Source organism: Eulemur rufifrons, chromosome 19, assembly GCF_041146395.1.
Source record: "Eulemur rufifrons isolate Redbay chromosome 19, OSU_ERuf_1, whole genome shotgun sequence".
Lineage (NCBI taxonomy): Eukaryota > Metazoa > Chordata > Mammalia > Primates > Lemuridae > Eulemur > Eulemur rufifrons.
Window position 1 is genome coordinate 97,982,218 of NC_091001.1, and position 23,365 is coordinate 98,005,582.

The window sequence follows — 23,365 nt, forward strand, 5'->3', positions numbered from 1 at the left end:
AGATGGATTTTAGAGAATTGAGGATTGAATTCGGATATGACAGAATTTGGTGAATTAATTGCTTTTAGGGAATGAGAGTGAGAAACAACTTGAGGGTATTACCCAAGTTTCTAGCTTAAGTGATTAGGTGGATAATGGATGAACTGTATGAAAAATGGATAGCTCCATTCTCTGAGTAGGGAACATAAGAAGAGGGATAAGTGTTTGAGGTAGGAAGATGATTTAATTAGTTGTAGACATATTTTATGTGTCCGTGGTATATCACAAGTGGAGGTAACTTGTAGGCAATTGTTTAGGTTTGACAATAGGGAGAATATCAGATAGAAATTCAGATATGGTCATCAATATAAAGATTGTTGTGGTCACTGCAGAAAATGGATAATCATATCCAGGGAGGGTATTTATTAAATAGCATGAAAAGAGACACGGGATTCAGCAGACATGGTAGATTCTTTCTCACTGTTAGTAGTATCTTAATGATACTTTGGAATAAGGTTACTTACTGTAAAACCAAGAACTTATTTAATATATTTTTTTCTTTGTTCCCATAAATCTCTCAATACAACATAATTTAACTGATCCTCATATGAGGTTTAAAGGAAGTTATTAATAGAGTTGCATATATATTTGAAGATGAAATTTTAACTATCTCTAATCTGAAGTAATAGAGGAAATTATTTACGTTATTAATGAAAGAAATGTCAGAGCATCGAATATGCCCAGAATCCCATTTCTAATAAGTATATTTTCTCAGAGGACCTTACCTAATGATCTTTGCTTATTTGACTTACCAGCACTTTGTTGAATCTAGTTAACATTAGACATCTCTGCCAGTCAATTAGAGTAACTTATTTATTTAAAAATTGCTATACAAGAAATTTTTTTATTTTTCTAGTTTACTTAAGCTTTTCCTGGCATGTTGACATACTCACTGTAAAACATTTTCGAGTACCATAGCAGAATGGAGAAGCAGGAAAAGAGATCTCCCATAAACCAATAATAGAGGCAATTGTGTTAACATTTTGGCAAAATTTCTTTCAAGCAGTTTTTTCCTTTACACTTTTTTGTTTGCAAAATCTTTTAGCTATTTAAATTATTATGGGTAGGAGGAACAATCTTTGTTGCTTCTTGTGATAGATCAGTGTTTCTTAAACCATTTTTTCATTGCTGTCCTGTAAGGAGAAAGATTAAAATTCTCTCTAACTAGAGAAATAAATATTAAAAATAAAATTTCATCAGGTAAGGTTGGGCTTCCGAGGGCCACAAACCATTGTAATAGCTAAGATTTTCTTGCCCTACACATGAACCAAATTTTGCCTCTGTGGGGATGATACTGCCTCTTCTGAGAATGCATATACAAAATATATATACATATGTGTATATATACATATATATAAATATTTTTTTTTTTTTTTTTGAGACAGAGTCTCGCTCTGTTGCCCAGGCTAGAGTGCTGTGGCGTCAGCCTAGCTCATAGCAACCTCAAACACCTGGGCTCAAGCGATCCTCCTGCCTCAGCCTCCCGAGTAGCTGGGACTACAGGCATGTGCCACCATGCCCGGCTAACTTTTTTCTATATATATTTTTAGCTGTCCAAATCATTTCTTTCTATTTTTAGTAGAGACAGAGTCTCGCTCTTGCTCAGGCTGAGTATGAATATAATATAACGTCTCTTAGATACCCAGTAAAGTTTTAGAGTGGGCATTAATCCTGGTCCTGAGTTACTATATTAAAGAATGATAGCTTAATTAGCCTGAACTGAAATGTAAACTTGAATTTTACTGTTGCCTTTATTGTTTTATGCTTATTTGTAGTTATGTTCAAAAGCTCCTGCTGAAGGCATGTATTTCTTCTGAATCATAAGACTATTTCATAAATATTTTAAAATTCTATAAAACATATAAAATTATTTATTTATTTTTTATGTTCTAGAGCTGTGGATCCCTAATAAACAATAAAATTATCTTATATGAAACTTTTCTGCTTCTTTCCAAGGTGCGGTTTGATAGCATAGGTGGATTGAGTCATCATATTCATGCACTAAAGGAAATGGTAGTATTCCCACTTTTATACCCAGAAATTTTTGAAAAATTTAAAATTCAGCCTCCAAGGTAAGTAATGTCTCAGTTATTTCTTATTACTATTATCAAATTTTAATATATACATATTTCATATATATTTACTTTTGATGTGTCCTGGCAATGATAGTTAGAAATGAAATTTTATTATTTAGGGCTCAGAGGCTTTGGAACTAACTGTGCTCTTGAAGTTTACATTTCAGGATTTAGAAGTCAGGCACAAGATGAGATTCTTTATGTAGTCCCTGAATATACATACAACTGGATTGCCCAAATGGATTTCTCTGAATTAGGCTTTCTAATAGTATGGAGTTTGATGCTATATGTTGTTTAGTTTTGGAAGCACAATTTCATTGTAGTGTTTTTTTGACTTGATGATGGGATATTTTTGAAATAGGGTGAGCATGATAATTTATTTTTATGATTATGTCTGATCATGTGGTGGCTGGCCATTGAACTGTTAGAAAAGGCTGAGAAATTATGTTAAAGGAAATTGGGCAGAATAAAATATTCTGAAGGTATTCCTATAGGCTGTTAGATTTAAACTGATAAATGTCCGTTTTCATTGAGGAGGCACTTTTTTTTTTTTTTTTTTTTTTACCTTTCTTATTCATCCATAAGAAGCAACAAGAGGCACTTTTTATTCAGATTTGATTCTAATTTATTTTCCATGTGTTTAAGGATATGGAAAATCCTATCTTTATGCATTCTTGTTTCTTTCTTTTCTTTTCTTTTCTTTTTTTCTTAAGAGACAGGGTCTTGCTCTGTCACCCAGGCTGGAGTGCAGTGGTACTCACTGTAACCCCAAACTCCTGGGTTCAAGCGATCCTCCTGCCTCAGCTTGCCAAATAGCTAGGACTACAGGCACATTCCACCATGCCCAACTAATTTTTAAATTTTTTTGTAGAGACAGGATCTTGTTGTGTTGCCCAGGCAGGTCATAACTCTTGGCCTCAAGTGATCCTCCTGCCTTGACCTCCTGAAGTACTGGTGTTACAGGCGTGAGCCACCATGCCTGGCCCTCTTTATACATTCTTTTGATTATTTCTATATGGTATATTCTAAAATGTGACATTTCTGGATCATAGGGAAACACATTTAAAATTTTGGTATATCTTGCCAAATTACTGTGTACTTTAACTATTTCATGTCTCCCAAAGCTTGGTGCTTTGAGGACTCAGCAAAGTGACACTTTGTCTATATGCTGGAAAAAGCTTTCTCTCAGTGTCTAAGAATATAGTAAGACAAAATTATGTGGGAAGGAGGGATATCCTTTTAAATTAGTTGTCGGTGGTGATAACGTTAATTTACTTCACTTTTTTTGATTCTTTATTCCCCTAGGGGCTGTTTGTTTTATGGCCCTCCTGGCACTGGTAAAACCTTGGTTGCCAGAGCATTAGCTAATGAATGCAGTCAAGGAGACAAAAAGGTGGCTTTTTTTATGCGAAAAGGAGCAGATTGTTTGAGCAAATGGGTTGGTGAATCTGAAAGGCAACTAAGGCTTCTTTTTGACCAGGTAAGAAAAATCAGCTAATTGGAGAATATCTTCTTTAGCATATTTAATACATTTAATCTGAAAGTACAAATTGTTTTTGAGGAGGCATATTTTCCAATCAGCATATAAAATTTAGGCTCAATAATCTGAAATTGTATGCCTTATAGTTATTTAAAGCAGTTTTACTAGTACTTTTGAATATTTATGATCATAAAACATTTATTGAGATGGCTACCAGGCATATAATAGTGTGTTAGGTGCTTTTGAGGACCCCAGATATAGCACATATATTGTTAGATGTAATTCAGTTGAAGAGCTACAACTGGCATAAATATCTGTTATATATCTGTGCAAGAAATCTCACAAAGCAGTGTTATTCATTTTCATGAGTTGTAAATACAGTCCAAAATTTCAAAAATAAGTGAATGCTTTTAAAAGGCAGAGTGAGGTGAGTGAATATTGTGTAGGCTATCTCTACTATTTCTATGTAATAGTATCTTTAAAGTTATTATTTCAATGGCTGGGCAGGGTGGCTTACACCTGTAATCCCAGCACTTTGGGAGGATGAGGCAAGAGGATTGCTTGAGGCCAGGAGTTGAGACCAGCCTGGGCAACACAGCAAGACCCTGTCTCTACCCCAAAAGATATTTCCTATATCTTATATTTTTCCTGATATAAATTCACTTTTGATTGAGCTAGTGAAGGAAGCTATTCATACTTGGCAATGTAATTTTTATTTGATTATGTCTGAGGAAATTCACATGAAATAGAAAATGCTTTCAATAAGCATTTATTGAATACCCATTGCTGAGTTGGTGTGTATAAAAGTCCTTTGCAATTGGTGAAGCACATCAATTTAATATTTTAAAGTTGTTATTAGTATCAATAACTGCTTTGTTCTCGATAATACATTTAGAGGAATAGATAAGAATTTTATCTTGAAGTTCAGTGTCTAGTGGCAAGTCAAGCATACGCAGTCTGAATGCTTCAAGAGAATTTAAAAATAATTGAAAAATATAAATATAAAATAACATTGATAGATGAGGGAAGAATTGGCTTGGGAATGCTGGTATGTTGTTCAATGACTTTATTTTACATTTTTAAAACAATTATACTTTTTAGCCAATTCATGCTAGGGGGGAAGGTGGGCATGTCTCTTGGTTTCATTTAAAACCATGACATAAACTATATTGTTTCTTTAATAGATATAAAAATAATTATCAAATCTAATCTCTAATTTTGTAATTCTGGTTCTTTTATTTTTTTTCTAAATCCACATTTTGTGGTTGAATTATCCTTCATTTCAAATCATTAGAAAACACTGGAAGTTTAATGCATATTGTATCAGGGAGAAAGCGAAAATTCATATCTATTCCTTAGTAAGCTGACCTTCCTGTAAACCAAGAATTTGCTTTAAAGTAATTTTGAAACATAAATTATATTAATTTGAGTAAATTACATGGTAAAAAATTTTCCGTTTGTAATCTAATACTCATTTACCTTAAATTAAATTGTTCCTGCTAGATTTAATATATACATGAGAAAAATGACTCTGAAAGTACCAGAAGAAAACAGGGGAGAATTTTGTTTATAACCTCACAGTAGAAAGTGTCTAACTGGGGAAGAAAAGAGGCAGTACATACATTTTTTTCTTTTTAAAGAGACCAGGTTTGCTCTGCTGCCCAGGTTAGAGTACAATGGTGTCATCATAGCTCATGACAGCCATAACTCCTGGGCTCAAGCAATCCTGGGCTCAAGCACTGCTCCCGTCTTAGCCTCCTGAGTAGCTGGGGCTACAGACGCATGCCACCATGCCCAGCTAATTTTTTCGTTTTTTGTAGTGACAGGATCTCGCTACATTGCCCAGGCTGGTCTTGAACTCCTGGCCTCAAGTGATACTCCTGCCTTGGCCCCACAGTGCTAGGATTACAAGGGTGGGCCACCATGCCCAGCCAAAATTTTTTTTTTAAGATTCTACGTGGCAACAACATACCTATCTTAGTCTATTTTGTGCTGTTATAATAGACTAACACAGACTGAGTAATTTATGATGAACAGAAATTTATTGGCTCACAGTTCTGGAGGCTAAGAAGTCCAATATCAAGGTGCTTGCATCTGGTTAGTGCCTTCTTGCTGTGTCGTAACATGGTAAAGACATCACATAACCAAAGGGCAGAGAGAGAGAGAAAGAAAGAATGCACAAAATGTAGGTGAACTCACTAGCCATAATAAGGAATTAATTCCCTTGATAACAGCATTAGTCCATTCATGAGGGTGGAGCCCTCATGACCTAAACGCCTCTTAAAGGTCCTACCTCCCAATACCATCTCAATGGCAATTAAATTTCAACATTTCAATGTGAGTTTTGGAGGGGACAGACATTCAAACCATAGCAATACCAAGCCAAAAGATAAGTGATACTTCTTGAGAAAAATATTTACATTTCCTTTCACGTACAAAGGGCTAATCTTTGAAATAAATAGCTCCCAGAACTCAGTAAGCAAAAGATCAGTAACCTAGTGAAGTAATAGGCAAATGATATGAATAGAACTTCCATGGAAAAAGCAATATAACTGATTCTTAAAGATGTAAAACATGCTCATCTTCACTTGTAATAGAAATAAGAATTAACACTAAAATGAGATAATATTCTTCATTGAAAAAATTTAGTGAAGATCAATCAGTTTGATAATACATTGTTGATGAACACCCTTAAATATTGCTGGTTAGAGGGTAAATTGGTACCTCAGTGGAAGGCAGTTTGCCAGTATCTAACTAGATTAGAAATGACATGTGCCTTTTGAACCAATAGTTTTTAGAATTGATTATATTGACATGTTTATACTCATATGAAATGATAAATACAATTATTTATTATTTGTTATTTATGATTATTTATTACAGCATTGTTGGTAATAGGAAAATATTGAAAACAGCCTAAATGTTCATAGGAAGGTGACTGGTTTAATTACGGCACATCCATATAATAGGACATTATATAGCTATTAAAAAAGAATGACACAGATCTTTATGTCCTTATGTGGAAGCTAATTAAGATATATTGTTATGTAAAAAAGACTTATATGGTAAAAGGAATTTGTATAATGTGCTATCATTTGTGTTTAAAAATACACTAACCTTTGTGTGTCTAAATATGTTTGGAAGAATAAACAAACTGGAAACAGTTGCTTAATGGGCAAAGACCTTGTTGGAGACTGGGGTGGTGGGATTTCGTTTTTATAATACTTTATGCTCTTTCATACCTGCTGCATGTTGTATGATTTACTTGTATATCCTATTAAGAAAATATAATACATTTTGAAAATGAAAACTAATATAATAAATAACATTTGTTTTCTTTTTACTAGGCATATTTGATGAGACCTTCTATAATATTTTTTGATGAAATAGATGGATTAGCTCCAGTTCGCTCTAGCAGACAAGATCAGATCCACAGGTAATTTCTCCTAATCTGATTATGTTGGGTTCTTTTTACTCATTGACATAGTAAGTATTTAGCCTTATCCCTTGGCTAAGTGTTATGAGGCTTACAAAGAATTTTAAAATGTAATCTGTGCCTGTGAGGAATACTACTTTCACTTAGCACAGGGGTCCGCAAACCACAGCATGTGAGTCAAATCTCACCCTCTGCCTGTTTTTATAAAGAAGTTATATTGGACCACGGACATGTTCATAAGTATTGTCCATGGTTGCTTTTGTGCTACAAGAGCAGAGTTGAGTCGCTGTGACAGAGTGCTAGGATTACAGGCGTGAGCCACCACTCCCGACCTGCTATAATTTCTAGATGATATAATTATGTGTATGGAAATTCCAAAGCAATCTGTAGGTAGATGCAAGTTTGGACCAATCAATATAAATCTAAATTTTGTATTTCTTTGTACCAGTAATTGTGTAAAAATGGAAAGTTAACCATTTATAATTTCATTCAAAAAAAGAAGTTACCAAGAGTAAGTCTAACAAAAGTCCCACATTACATCTATGTAGAAAATAATAAACTGTATTGAGAAACATTAATGAAAGATTAAATAAATGGAGAGAAATACCAGTTCTTCATTTGGAAGACTATTTTTAAATTGTCTTTTCTTCCACATTAATGAATAGATTCAGTATAATCCTATTCAGAATCATGACTTTTTGGGGGGGCAGGGAACTTGACAAAATGACTCTGAAATTTATATAGAAATACAGACGATTAAGAATAATGAAGACTCTGCTCTGTAGTGGGTCTTTAAAAAAAAAGAGAAGAGTAGTGAAGACTTTTGTGGAAAGAACAAGATAGGAGGACTTCCTCTGCTGGATATCAAGGCCTCTTAGAGTTAAGAAAATTTGGTATTGGTGGAAGAGTAGCCAAATAGACTAATGGAACACAGCCTTAGGGCCATAAATAAATCCACACATATATAGATTATTGATTTATGATAAAAGATGCTGTTGAGAAAGGATGACCTTTTCTTTTCTTTTTTTTTTTTTTTTGAGACAGAGTCTCACTCTGTTGCCCAGGCTAGAGTGAGTGCCGTGGCGTCAGCCTAGCTCACAGCAACCTCAAACTCCTGAGCTCAAGCGATCCTCCTGTCTCAGCCTCCCGAGTAGCTGGGACTACAGGCAGGCGCCACCATGCCCGGCTAATTTTTTCTATATATATTTTTAGCTGTCCATATAATTTCTTTCTATTTTTAGTAGAGATGGGGTCTCGCTCTTGCTCAGGCTGGTCTCGAACTCCTGAGCTCAAACGATCCGCCCACCTCGGCCTCCCAGAGTGCTAGGATTACAGGCGTGAGCCACCGCGCCCGGCCTAGGATGACCTTTTCTATAAATAATGAATGCTAGGAAAATTGGATATCCTTTTGGTGGAAAAAAAAACTAGACCCCTCTTTATACCATACAAAACAATTTCATTTGGATTTTAATTTTTTATTTGAAAGGTAAAAAAACACTTTTAGAAGATAATGTTAGGAGAGTGAGTTTGGGACAGGCAAGTAGGCCTTGAGTATCATGTCAAGTAGTTTGGGCTTTATTATTAGCATAATAGGGGTTACTAAAGGATTTTGATTCAGGGGCTGGTCATTCAGATTTTTTTTTTTTAAAAGACATCTTTCAGTAGAATTTAAGTTAGATTGTAATTCTGTTTATGGTCATGTTTGAAACTTTATCATCTGAAAACTCTTCTGCAAAACCCTTAAATATGCTGCTACATTCCAATAAACACTTGAAATGCCTATTTGTGATAAGAAGATACTAAGGAAAATTTTGAAGTTAAATATGAACTTCTACTTAAGGATGCTTATTCTCCCCCACCCCCTTTATATCTTGAGTGAGATACTTAGGTCATTAATTTTCAATTAGAAAAGAAGAATCAGAAGTCCTCCCTTCACACATATATTGAGTATCTAGCATTTTGGTTCCATTTATAGATTTTGGAAACACAGCTAGAATAGTGTGTTTGGGAGGAAGAATGATTTCTTTAACATGTTGAGCATATTGGAGAAGTTATTTCAGGCAGGTGTTAGCAGTAAGAATAAAGGAATAGAAATGAGAGCAGTTGGAAAACACTAGAAAGAACATTGTTACTAGAGCTGTGGTTTCTGTTATAATTAGATATGAAACATTTTAATTCAGAAATGTTTAAGTCATAGTTTTAAAAACCTACTCTAAAATACGCACACACAATAATTTTGAGTTGAACTTAAAAGGTAGCGATTCTAAAGAAATTGTCTGAAAGTATAACAATAATGTAAATGTAAGAGAGTAGAAACTAAACATCATATAAATTTCCAGACATAAACTCCCAACATTGCTATCTATTAAAAACAGATTATTATATTTTTTCTTTGTTAAAAAACAGCTTTATTGAGCTACATCTCACAGCTATACAGTTTACTCTATAGTTTAGTGACTTTCAGTTTATTCACAGAATTGTGTTACCATCACTCCAGTTAATTTTAAAATATTTTCATCACCCCCAAAACCTTGTATCCCTCGTATTCCCAGCCCTATGCAACCTCTCATCTGCTTTCTGTTTCTGCAGATTTGCCTATTGTGGTAGCTTAATTTTTTTTTTTTTTTCCCCAGAGTCTCACTCTGTTGCCTGGGCTAGAGTGCCGTGGTGTCAGCCTAGCTCACAGCAACCTCAAACTCCTGGGCTCAAGCAATCCTCCTGCCTCAGCCTCCCAAGTAGCTGGGACTACAGGCATGTGCCACCATGCCCAGCTAATTTTTTCTATATATGATATGTTTTTAGTTGTCCATATAATTTCTTTCTATTTTTAGTAGAGACAGGGTTTCGCTCTTGCTCAGGCTGGTCTTGAACTCCTGAGCTCAAACGATCCACCCTCCTCGGCCTCCCAGAGTGGTAGGATTACAGGCGTGAGCCACCACGCCCGGCCCATTTTTTGCATATTTTAAAATTTGATTATTTGTCTTTGTGTTGTTTAGTTGTTCAGTTGTAATAGTTTGTTATATATTCTGGACCCTTAGACCCTTATCAAGTATATGATTTATAAATATTTTCTCCTTTTTTAGGTTGTCTTTTTCCTTTTTTTTTTTCTTTTTTTTTTAAGAGATGAGGTCTTGCTCTATCACCCAGGCTGGTATGCAGTGGCACAATCTCAACTTACTGCAGCCTTGAAATCCTGGGCTCAAGCAATCCTCCTGCCTCAGCCTCCTCAATAGCTGGGATTATAGATGCAAGCCAACCGTGCCTAGCTGTCTCTTTACTTTTTTAATAGTGCTGTTTGAAACAGAGAAGTTTTTAATTTTGATGGTCCATTTTGTCATTTATTTATTGATTGATTGTTATGCTTGAGGTGTCTATTATTGTATTTTTTTTGTACTTTTAAAAATGATTTCTGTAAATCACTTGATCTTGCATTAAGATGTAATCATGCTACAGTAATTTTATTAGCATTTAAGACTGATAAAAAGCTACTATAAGCAGCAATGTTTACAATGTTTTCTTTCTTTTTTTAACTTTCAATTTTGCCTAAACATTTTTTTTACAGCTCTATAGTATCAACTCTCCTTGCTCTTATGGATGGATTAGATAATAGGGGTGAAATTGTTGTTATTGGTGCTACAAATAGACTTGATTCTATAGATCCTGCACTCAGGAGACCTGGTCGTTTTGACAGAGAATTCCTTTTCAACCTGCCTGATCAAAAGGTAAGAGTTATTGTTTTCAATAATACAAAATTTATATGTAATTCGATTATAAGGCATATATACTCTGAGCATATTTTATGAATTTTCATTGTTCAAATTTTGTGCTTATGGAATATCTTAGTTAATGCTTAAAAAACCTTATGTAATGAACAATTTTTTTTCTATTAACAATTATAAGAAAGTTTATGATTTTTAGCAAGTAAAAGGAAAGTTCTTGATTAGGTTACTATAGATGCTTACTTGCTTCAATTCTCCACATTGTGGTAATTACCTTGTATCACCAATTATGTGCTCTAATTACCCAAAGTAGCTTTGTTTCCATAAAAATAATATTTTTGTTGACTATTGGTGGGTTTATGAAGAAGGACCCAGTACCTAAATTTTCATAATATTATATTTAATTAAAAGCAGCAAACATTATTCAGTATGGTGTAAAGTTTTCAAAAGAACATATTATTCCAACGTGAGCAAGAGTGAGACCCTGTCTCTATAAAAAATAGAAAAATTAGCCAGGCATGGTGGCACGTACCTATAATCCCAGCTATACTCAGGAGGCTGGGGCAGGAGGATTGCTTGAGCCCATGAGTTTGAGGTTTCAGTGAGCCATGATGAGGCCACTGCATTCTAGCTTGGGCCACAGAGTAAGACCCTGATTCCAAAAAAAAAAAAAATTTTATTAAGACGGGAATGTGTAGTCATTGATTGTGCAAAATGTTATTTAGTATGATATACAAAATCCTTTTGTGCTAATTCTGCTTAAAATTTTTATTGTTATTCTTGGTTTGACCAGTTTAATTTTTGGCTCTTCATTGGAAACTCAAGTTTGAGAGGGAGAGATGTATGCAGAGGAGATACTGTGTATGAGTATATATTGTTATATGGCTTTGATCTTATATCTCTGTGTGAAATGCCTGGTTTATATGCATAGATGTGAAAGGCTTAGTGATTCGAAAGAAAGGTAGTGGCTCCTCTGTGTAGAACAGTTAATTCTTCAATTTGACGTCAGTCTGCACAGCCACCAGTAGTTGACTCAAATTTGACAATCCAATATATAGGCTTTAAATTGGCACTAGGTTTATATAGCTTTGTCAGGACAGGAGACACAGCACATACAACACCATTTGCATTGCCCACGTGCAGCTTCCAGGAATGTACCATTGCGTAGAGGTGTGTTTAGTTGTAGGAGACGGGACTGAAGTGTACAGTCTCATTTAGCATGGAGAAGCATCAGCTTTCTTGTTTAGAACATCTAATGACAGTCCACAGCTTTTAGACTCTTCCAGTACATGGGGGAATGTGCTTAGTTCTAAAAGACATAGTCAGTGTTCATTTCAGCACCGGAAAGCCATTTCCTTGATTTCCCAATTGTCTTCTGTATTGTCCTAGTCAAATATGCCTCAGGGTCTGTATGCCAATTACAGCCCTCACAATCCAGGCTCAGGCCACATAAATCAGGGGTTTAACCTTAAACAAAGTTCAGAACAGCACAGCATCGTTTAACAGAATGTTCTGGGATGATGGAAATGTTCTCCATTTGCATTGTCCATTGAGCAATGACAAGTATGGTAGCCACTAGCCACAGGTGGCTCTCGAGCACTTAAAATGTGGCTAGTACAACGAAGGAACTGCATTTAAAATTTTATTTAGCCTTAGTTAATTTAAAATGTAAATGAAATAGCATTATGTGACTAGTGGCTTATTATATCGTACAGTGTGGATCTCGAACATAGTTTTCCACATGAATTTTGCCTTTCTAACATTTCAAGGAAACTGTGCTGTGAGACTGAAATGTAAGATCATTTTCTCAGGCCTGGGCTTCTGTAAAAAGGTCTACGCTGGCTGCTTTCCCCTTAATTAGTATTTAAGGTCATGAGACTAAATGAGATTACTAAGTCTTCTATTTTACAGAGTAGTCAGTCAGGTAAGAGGAGAAAACTAAGAGAGTGGGGTGTTGTGAAAGCCAAGTGAAGAAAGTGTATCAGTGGGGAGGGTGTGATTAACTATATCACATGTTGCTAAGTCATGTCAGATAAAGACAGAAAATTGACCATTGTATTTAGCATTATGTAGGTCATCAGTGAACCTGATGAGAACAGTTTCAATTAGTGCTGGGTACAAAAGCTTGACTGGAGTATGGTTAGTTCAAGAGAGAATGGTAAGGGAGAAATTGGAGACAGTGAATATGGATAAGTATTTCAAAGAGTTTTGCTGCAAAGGGAAGTAAAGAATTGAGGTGATACATATTGGGGGAAATAGGGACAAGAGAATGTGTTTGTTGTTTTTAAGATGGGTGAAATATCCAGTAGAGAAGGAAATTTTCACGATGAAATTGAGAGGCAAGAAGGAATAGGAAGAAGACTGTTGTGGGTACACATGCTGATAGGTGGACAGGTTTGGTGTAGGGAGTCTGGAAGTTTTTTTCTGATTACTTCAATTTTCTCAGTGAATTAGGAAGGAGGGTCGTCAGCTGAGGATGAAGACATGCTGTGAAATAGTCTGGTAGGAAAAAGGCAAAATGAATGGCCCAGGGAAGGATTAAAGGTAGCAATAAGGACCCATTTGGGCCATTAGTTGAAAATGATACTAGTCAGTGCCTCAGTTCTGTGGTTTGGGCAATAGAATATCATGACTCTTTCTATTTGACCAGGTAAAAGATTAGTAAGTCTTGGTTCCAAATTTTAATAATTTTATTAACTATTTGTTAGCATGAAATAGTACATATCTTTTATACGCAATAATGCTTCCCAATTTCTTTTGTTTATTTTCCTTTATCATCATCATTATTATTGTTTTGTTTTTTTTTTTTTTTTTGAGACAGTCTCACTCTGTTGCCCTGGCTAGAGTGCCGTGGTGTCAGCCTAGCTCACAGCAGCCTCAAACTCCTGGGCTCAAGCAATCCTTCTGCCTCAGCCTCCCGAGTAGCTGGGACTACAGGCATGTGCCACCATGCTCAGCTAATTTTTCCCATATATTTTTAGTTGTCCAGATAATTTCTTTCTATTTTTTTAGTAGAGACGGGTCTTGCTCTTGCTCAGGCTGGTCTCGAATTCCTGAGCTCAAACAATCCTCCTGCCTCGGCCTCCCAGAGTGCTAGGATTACAGGCGTGAGCCACCACGCCTGGCCATCATTATTATTGTTATAAGTGTTCTGTGTATGTGTGTTTGTGGATTCTGAAAAAATAAGGGGCTTGAATCTGCCTTAGACTTTTATTATAATAGTAGAGGAAGGCACTTTCTATTAGGGAATGCCCTGTGATTTATGATTCTGCGTGTCATATAGAGTTAAATGCATAATGAACATTTCTTAATTTCTACATTTAAATCTTCTCCATTCTATGTCTTGTTTTTAGTATGCTAAAAGAAAGGTGACTGTGACTGGGTTATATAGGGAAAGAGCATGGCACTTAAATGTTTTAGAGTCCTAAAAATAACTTGCCAACCTTAGGTAATTAATTTCATTTCTTTAAAACTTTATTTAGAGAAATGAGGGGATAAGAATAGATATTTTTTTCAGATATCTTCCAGTTTACATTTTTTCGAATGTATTTTTAATTTTTAAGGGTCTTCTAATGAGCAGTACCTGTGCTGCTAATGAAGTCTACGTAGATTCTTTTTTTTTTTTTTTTTTTTTTGAGACAGAGTCTCACTCTGTTGCCCAGGCTAGAGTGAGTGCCGTGGCGTCAGCCTAGCTCACAGCAACCTCAAACTCCTGAGCTCAAGCGATCCTCCTGTCTCAGCCTCCCGAGTAGCTGGGACTACAGGCAGGCACCACCATGCCCGGCTAATTTTTTCTATATATATTTTTAGCTGTCCATATAATTTCTTTCTATTTTTAGTAGAGGTGGGGTCTCGCTCTTGCTCAGGCTGGTCTCGAACTCCTGAGCTCAAACGATCCGCCCACCTTGGCCTCCCAGAGTGCTAGGATTACAGGCGTGAGCCACCGCGCCCGGCCTACGTAGATTCTTAATGTCATCTTCCAGAATGTATGAGGCCAGAATGGTGTAGCTCATTAAATATGAAATGTCTGATCCCACATCAAAAGTTTATTGTATCTCAAAAAAGAAGCAGTACAAGTAAAATATGCGCCTAAACTATTTTTTGCCATCTTAACGGTAGGTTGTTCAGGCCAGCATCGAACGAAGCCTGGAGAGTGAGTGGCTATGAAATCACGAAAGGGTTTTTTCACAGCTTGTTGAGAATTGAATATTTTCCCTTGCAAGAAGTGCTCCAAAGCCTGGAAGAAGTGCTAGTCAGTTGGTGCAAGATCTGGTGAATATGGTGGATGACAGAGAGTTTCCAAGTCCAGTCTCTGTAATTTGAGCAGGGTTGCTTGTGCGACATGGTTGAGCGAGGTCTTACAAGAGGATTGGCCTGTCTCTGTTGACCAATCTTGGCTGCTTAATCTCAAGCATTCTCATCATTTCCTGCAATTGGTTGCAGTAGACATCTGCTGTAATCTACTGACCAGGCTTCATGAAGCTGTAGTGGATAATAGCAGCGCTGGATCACCAGACACTATTAGCTTTCTTTGATGAATATTCGGTTTTGGACTGTGTTTCGGCACTTCATCTTTACCCAGCCGTTTTGCCTAATGCTTGTGATTATCAAAAAGAATCCATTTTTCATCACACAAAACAGTACGGTGTAGAAATGGTTCACCTTTATGTTGTGACAGCAAAGGAAGGCAAGCTTTGAAACGATTGCTCTTCTGAGGCTCATTTAATTCATGTGGAACCCATATACCCAGCTTCTTTACCTTGCCGATTTGTTTCAAATGGTCCAGTATTGTTGGAATAGTAACCATCAAACCTTGCTGCTAATTCACAAGTAGGTTGAGAGGGATTTGCTTCCACTATAGCTTTCAGCTCATCATTATCCATCCACCTGGTCTCTGGTCACCCACGTAGCTCATTTTCAAGATTACAAGGACCAGAACTCAACTTTTCAAACCATTGACTTACTGAGCCTTCATTAGCCACATCTTTCCCAAACACTTCGTTGATGTTTCAAGCTGTCTGTGCTACATTGGTTCCACAACAGAACTCATATTCAAAAATAATATGAATTTTTGACTTATCCATGGTTTCACAAAAATTTCTGTAAAAAATAATTTGAAAAATAATCACAAGCCAAATCATGTGTTTGAAAGACTGAGGATGTGCCTTCGCAATAAAAATCAAAGCAAGAAATGTCAGAGATACCAACTGTCAAACTTAATACTTAAGGAGGTCAAACATTTCATACTTAATAACCTAATGTTTCTTTTGGACCTTAACTTCATGCTTTTTAAGAATCTGTTCAGGCCGATACTTCTTGTTGGAAGAAAATAAGTGTCGTATCATTGCTTTGATGTTTGCAGCTAAAAGCCCATCTTAGAACTTGGAATTGAAATGGTAGCTATTGATTCCATATTTTGTCAACTTTTTGAGCAAAATTTATCTTGATGGCTTTGAAGTTCTTTTTGTTTTATTGTTGCTAGACCCCAAATTTCTTATTAAGCCAGTAAGATATTACTATCTTGGTTGTAATTTGCTTTTTCATGTTTTCGGAAGCTCAGATAGCAGTTTTGGGGCAACAAACCATATTCAGTTTTTTAAAAGTCCTGCATTTTCCCTCAAGAGAAGGCAAATGTGAAAAAAAATTCTGATCTGACTCTTTGTGGTGATAACAGCTGATTATGGATTCTTATACCTCAGTGCTTTTTAAAAAAAGTACTGTTTTAGAAAAAGAATTTCTGTTTGTTTTGGAACCAAGATGTTAAAATTTTGATTATGCTGTCCAGTCAGATTTAAGCTAGAGAATGCTATTGTGAAAAAAATCAATGTAAAAAAATTGTTTAAACCTTTGATTTTTCAATGAATTCAATTAATATTTACTGTTATGTATTAGTATTATAAATTAATAATTTGTTATATATTAAATGCGAAAGCATCAATAACTTACAAGGTAATAATATGCATGGCATTTCTTTCTCAATTGAAATTAAAACAATTTTTCAAGTTTTAAATTGTCATTTTTCTCATTGCCAATAATAATACCGTATATGTGTGAAACAACTAAAAATTCTACGAAATTTAAATATAAATTTGTTTAAAAGTTATTATAACACATTAAGGTTTTTTTTGTTCATATGTCTGTAAACAGTAAAAGTGATATCGTAGAAAAGTGAAGCTTAGTTTTGAATTCTAGTCCCAGATAAGTCACTTAGTCATCATATGCTACTAGTCAAGTTCCTTCATCTCTTGGAACATTAAATGTCTTAGTTGTGGCCGGGCGCAGTGGCTCACGCCTGTAATCCTAGCACTCTGGGAGGCCGAGGTGGGAGGATCGTTTGAGCTCAGGAGTTCGAGACCAGCCTGAGCAAGAGCGAGACCCCATCTCTACTAAAAATAGAAAGAAATTATATGGACAGCTAAAAATATATATAGAAAAAATTAGCCGGGCATGGTGGTGCATGCCTGTAGTCCCAGCTACTCGGGAGGCTGAGACAGGAGGATCCCTTGAGCTCAGGAGTTTGAGGTTGCTGTGAGCTAGGCTGATGCCATGGCACTCACTCTAGCCTGGGCAACAGAGTGAGACTCTGTCTCAAAAAAAAAAAAAAAAAATGTCTTAGTTGTGAAACAGAGACAGGATGTCTGCTACAGATCTCACAGGCTTATTGTGGAAGTCAGCTGATGTAGATGCTAAGGTGTTTATATTTCTTTTAAAATAAATAATTGTTTTTCTGGGATATATGGTTAGTTAACATTTGTTTCAGCTAATACATTTGAGGCATTGATAATATTTTATTTATCTATCTGTACTTTTCTTCCTAAGCAAGATTTTGTATATCTGTTCTTTTCTTTTTAGGCAAGAAAACACATCTTACAGATCCATACCAGGGATTGGAATCCAAAATTGTCAGATGCTTTTTTAGGTGAATTGGCTGAAAAGTGTGTTGGTAAGTACTAATTGAATTCTTTGATTGTCATTGTTTGTTCTACTCAGCCTCCCTGTCCCCTTATGTTTGGAATGTGAAAGAATATAGTTATGTCTTTGTATAATAGATGGCTCTCCCTTTATTTTTAAAATTTATTTTTAATATTTCACTTAAAGTTTGAACACTTCTAAATTAGAATTTTAACTGCCATTAGGTGTTTGATTAACAAAGCTCAGTAGTAATATGCCTTTCATTGAATGCTGGATATCCATAATATTAATACAGTATCTCCTTTTAGGAATTATTCCCTTTTAGAAATTTTCCTAAGAAAAATAAGTTTAAACTTGAGAAAGAAAGGTCCACATCAAAGGCAGGACTGCAGTCTTTTATTTTGCAGATCACACAGTGGGCTCGTCTTCATTCCTGTGGTCTAAAAAAGGTTGGGTGGGAGGGGTCTTGAAAGAAAATAGTTACATGGTATTTAGTAATATTTCCCAAAATATAAAACTTTCCAGTTTAATTTTAAATTCTTCACAGAGTGGAAGATCTCCTCATGGAGTTAATGGCCACTACTGTGCTAAAAGGATGTGGTGAGAGCAGTTACATACACAGATGATCACACATGGAAGATGGAATTCAGGGTGTTGGTTCTAATTAGGTCTGAAATAAAAAGAGATACAATGTGAAGTTACTGGATATATAAACAAGTACTTTTCCTTCATTCTTTTTTCCCTTTTTTGTCTCTTTTCCTCTCATTCTCTCAAAAATACAAAAAAAAACCCAAACAAAAACAAACAAAAAAAACACTCTTCATGAACCTCTTTGAGCATTATGAAGAAATCCCCCAAGTAAGTCCACAGACAGCAGCCCTCTTGGGAAAACTTTAAAGTTACCAAAACCAAAAACAACATCTTAGTTAAAAAAAAAAAATCATTGTGATCCACCATCAAATAATTAAAACTTAAATAGAACATTAGTCCATTCAGTTAGCTACATCCGAATTATCCTCTTCATCCACAGGGACCTCCATCTCTGAAGCAGCATCCCTCAGCTTTTGAACCACAAAGACCTCGACATCTTCTGGTGAGGAGAAAACGTAAATCTCTCTAGCACTATTCCAGTTTAAGCTTTGCCTGGTATAAGAGAGCATGCGCCAAACACATTTCATGTAAATTTGGCTTGACCTTTGCAAAGCCCTGTGCTGCTTTATGGGAGAGGGTGGTATTTGGTATAAAATCTAATCTTTTCCCTTTTTGAAATTTGACCCCCTTTATTTTTGATATTGTATTAGAGTTCAGATTAGAGTGAGAAATCTTTGTAGATTCTTCTGTGAGTTTGTCACAGAACGATCCTTAACTGAAATAAGCAGAAGTCTTCAATTAATTTTGGAAATTCCCTAACAGATAGGTATTTTACATTATATTACCCTAGCTATCATCTGAAATACTATACACTCTAGTTTAATTCTTCATCCCAAATATTATAATCTTAGTTTTCTTTTGCATTTCCAAAGGTCAGTACTTTCATTTTTCCACATGATATATATCAGCTTTTAGGTAATTTCTTAAGTTTTAAAATTTTAATCATATAATTTTTTATAGGCCTAAACAATTTCTCTTGCCTCTTTTCCCCTGGTGGGGTGGCAGTTATGTATGTAGAATCTGCTTATATACCATTTTCTTCCTGGACAGTGACATAAAAATCCATTATAATTAAATGACTTCTATTTTTGGTTGTGACATTTATTCCATTTAAGAAACTAGTTTACATTTAAGGAAAACTCAAATGCAGGTCTTCAAACAGGAATGAAATAGTAAAAAATTTTAAATCCATTATGAACTCACCAGTTTATGTATCCCAAACATGTTTTAACATGTATGGGTTCATTTCAGTGAAATTTATGCCTAATTATACAGTATCCAGTCTTGAACAACTGCAAAGATAGCTGACCTTTTGTTAGAGGTTATGGATTTGGTAACTTTCACCTTGAAATAAATTCCCAAGCACTTGGAGGTTTTTGCATGCATAAGGGGTGTGGTTTTTAAGTAGTGAAAAACTTCTCAGCATACACTGCTATTAAGAACGTTTGCACAAGTAGTAAGAGCTTATGATTAATGAGGAGCTCAACCCTATTCGTATTTCTCTATTCCATTTTCATTGAGAGGGCTAAAACAATGAAAGCATATCAATGAAGTGTCTACCTTGTAGGCCTTCATTATGTTTGATGCTGTACTTTAAAAATTAACTATATAAAATTTTGTTATGACTTTGTTTCTAGTCTAACTTCTATAATAGCTGTATTTTCAGTCTTTCAGAAAAATTTCTCTTAATAACAATATTCAAGAATGCTTTCCTTTGATATCAAGATATTTGTGTTCAGAAGTTATTAAAATTGTAATGATAGAATTAGTGTCATTATAAAAGGGCTGTTTATAATTTCTTTAATATTAACTTTTAACTCTCAAAAGGATATTTTAATATTACTAGAATGATCGTATTTATTTTCTAAACCAGGACCCTTTTGAGAGGAAGTGTATTAAGTTTGTAGTTCTCAATATTTTTTGTGTATCAGAATGAGTTCTAAAGCTTTCTCAAAATATACATTAATGATTTCATACCTCCAGAAATTCTGATTCTCTAAGTTTGTTGTGGGGCTTGGGAATTTGTTTTTTTGTTTTGGTTTCATTGTTTATTCAGATGGATATTCAAGTTGAGAACCATAGTGATTCTTACTTTCAAGCAAATGTAAAGAATATATTTCCTTTCTTTTATAGTCTATTGGTTATGATAATTCATGTGAAAATCTACTTCATTAAATGGGATCTATTGTTGATAAACTAAAGTAATTGAGGAAAAAATGAATAATACATTGCTGTTATGTATGTAACTAACATGTTATCATGGCAAACAGAAATGTTGTGGGTAATATTTACTATAATACCTAAAATGCCTTTTATTGGCTGTTAATTTTTGTTTTGCCTTAATTGGTTCTCAGCTTTTTTTTTTGTTTTTTTAAACTTAGATTTTTGTGTTTAATAGGACCATATAGTATGTTCACTAACTGTATATATAATTTTAAAAAAAGGAAAGGTTGTTTATATTGTTTGAAGATAGGGGTTATTCTGTATTTCTTCTGATATGGAAGACAGAATTCACATGCTTTTTAATCATATCTTCAGGTTATTTTGTTAACTGTTTATAATGTTGAGCTTGTGTTTCATACGTTGTTGAACTAATGTAACAGATCTCTATGCTGAAGGGAAAGATTTTTTTTCAGGTTTATTCTTTGAGAAATAGAAAATATAATGAGGGATTAGTAATAAATCTGGTTATTCTGAAGAATTATTTGAGAGATAGATTCCTGTCATGGGACAGTGTTATTGCTTAATCTGCTTATAGTTTTCTGAATTAAGTTCTTCCAGGTCATATTAAGTTTTTTCCTAACTTTGAATAAGTTTTCCTTTGTAATCACCATTTTGATTTCAGTATTTAACTGTTCCATAAGATGGTTGTGAGGTATAAAAAGATAAATAAACCTAATATTGTTCCTTGAGGGGCTTAGAGTCTAATGTTCAAAAGTAGTTCAGATGGTTTCCCCTGCTGGCATAACTGATAAAGGTGGTCAAATATAAGTTTAATTGCTGATAGAAGAGACAACATATGGCTGTTTTGAGTTTTTCCTCCTTTTTGTGACAGAGACCCAGTAGTCCATACATTTTTCTATGTACTTGATACTCAGATGAATGAAATGATTTAAAAGCACTGGGGGATTGATCTATTGTTTAACTGCATAATCCATTAAATATGGGTAATGGATAATACGCCATGTTGGTATAACCCTTGGAACTAGATTAACAGTCATTTAAAGCTAAATGAAGAACATTAATGTGGAAAATCAATGGAAATATTTTTTAACATTCTTATTATTTCCTTTAATACCTTTAGAAGTATCAGAAATGAATTAAAATTTTAACTTATAATTTTGGAGGTAATTGGATATTAACTTGCTAGTGGATTGCCCTCAGCATTGGTAGTAGAATAGCTCTGTTTTTGAAGTTTCTGCCTCTATCTACCTTGTACTATTTTATATGTGTTTAGAAGTTAATAATAGTAGAAAAAATACTTTTATAGTTGAGCATAATGTCATGAGGACTAGCCTAATAATTGGGAATATTGATGAAGGATTGAAACAAAACTATTATTCTTTTAAAACCTTTCCTGCCGGGTATGGTGACTCACGCCTGTAATCCTAGCACTTTGGGAGGAGGCTGAGGCAGGAGGATCGCTTGAGGCCTGGAGTTTGAGACTAGCCTGAGCAACATAGTGAGACCGCTGTCGCTACAAAAAAAAGAAAAATTAGCTGGGCATGGTGGCACGTGTCTGTAGTCACAGCTACTCAGGAGGCTGAAGCAGAAGGATTGCTTGAACCCAGGAGTTTGAGGTTGCAGTGAGCTGTGATGGTGATACTTGACTCTAGCCTGGGCAACAGAGTGAGACCCTGTCTCAGGGATTAAAAAAACAAAAAACAAACAAAAAAAACTCTCTCCTAAAGAAAGCTGTACATTGTAATCAGTGATTTTGACACATAATATTTGGCTTGTTTTGTTTTAATATTGTTAGCTCATGTTTTATTAATTTAAAATATTCAAAACATTTTTAGTTTTAATAAGTATTTAGCCCTTAATGCAACCATTTTGTTAGTTTATTTTAAATTGTCACTTTTCATTTTGCTGATAAAATTACACATAATTACTGAGTTAGTATTGATTATTACTTTAAATAAACATGTGTATATTCTCAAACATAGTTGGTACACGGAAAAATGCACTCACATTTGTTATTCTTCTCCTTTTGTGTATCAGGCTACTGTGGAGCTGACATCAAGGCCCTGTGCACTGAAGCTGCCCTGATTGCCCTGCGGAGGCGTTATCCCCAGATCTATGCGAGTAGTCACAAACTGCAGCTGGATGTTTCCTCAATAGTGCTCAGTGCCCAGGATTTTTACCATGCAATGCAGAATATTGTGCCTGCTTCCCAGCGTGCTGTGATGTCTTCAGGACATGCACTATCCCCCATCATAAGGCCACTGCTGGAAAGAAGCTTCAACAACATCCTAGCAGTTTTGCAAAAAGTGTTTCCTCATGCTGAAATTAGTCAGAGTGACAAGAAAGAAGGTATTAATATAAACTATTTCATATTGTTAAAATGAAACAAATACAAGCATAAATAGTTTTCTCTTAAGATTATTTGCCACTCTTGTATTTGCCACAAATATATAAAATATATCTATTTTACTTACTACTGTATATTCCAGGCTTGGCATTTTGCCCGGCATATGGTAGTTGCCTGGTGAATGTTTATAAAATGAATGTTTGTTCACTCTTGGGACATTCTGACCATCTTAATGTGGGGCCATTATTATTTTTAGAATGTTGACTATAATAATAATAGCTTACATTTATATAAAGCCCTTCCATAAATTGTCATTTATTAATTCTCATAACAGTATTTGTGGGTAGGTACTCTAATTATATAAAAGAGGAGACTGGGATACTTAGGCTGTTAATTTAGTTTATATTAATATAAAGTTACTCAGTAAGGTCTGGGGCTTGCCCTAACCCAGGGAGCCTGACTCCAGAACCCATGCTCTTACCTGTGTTGCTATATTGGTTTTCTGGATTCAACTCATCAAAT

At 35.0% G+C, this 23,365-nt stretch overlaps 1 protein-coding gene across 3 annotated transcripts in view; it reads left to right on the forward strand.

Annotated features, from left to right (window-relative positions):
• ATAD2B (ATPase family AAA domain containing 2B) overlaps positions 1-23,365 on the forward strand; it is a 143,060-nt gene that overhangs the window by 54,402 nt on the left and 65,293 nt on the right. For all 3 annotated transcript variants that reach the window (XM_069495191.1, XM_069495192.1, XM_069495193.1), the window contains 6 exons: positions 1,996-2,111; positions 3,420-3,594; positions 6,942-7,030; positions 10,593-10,752; positions 17,602-17,692; positions 22,534-22,845. In XM_069495191.1, coding sequence (XP_069351292.1) covers positions 1,996-2,111; positions 3,420-3,594; positions 6,942-7,030; positions 10,593-10,752; positions 17,602-17,692; positions 22,534-22,845 — 943 coding nt within the window. The remainder of the gene's footprint in view (positions 1-1,995; positions 2,112-3,419; positions 3,595-6,941; positions 7,031-10,592; positions 10,753-17,601; positions 17,693-22,533; positions 22,846-23,365) is intronic.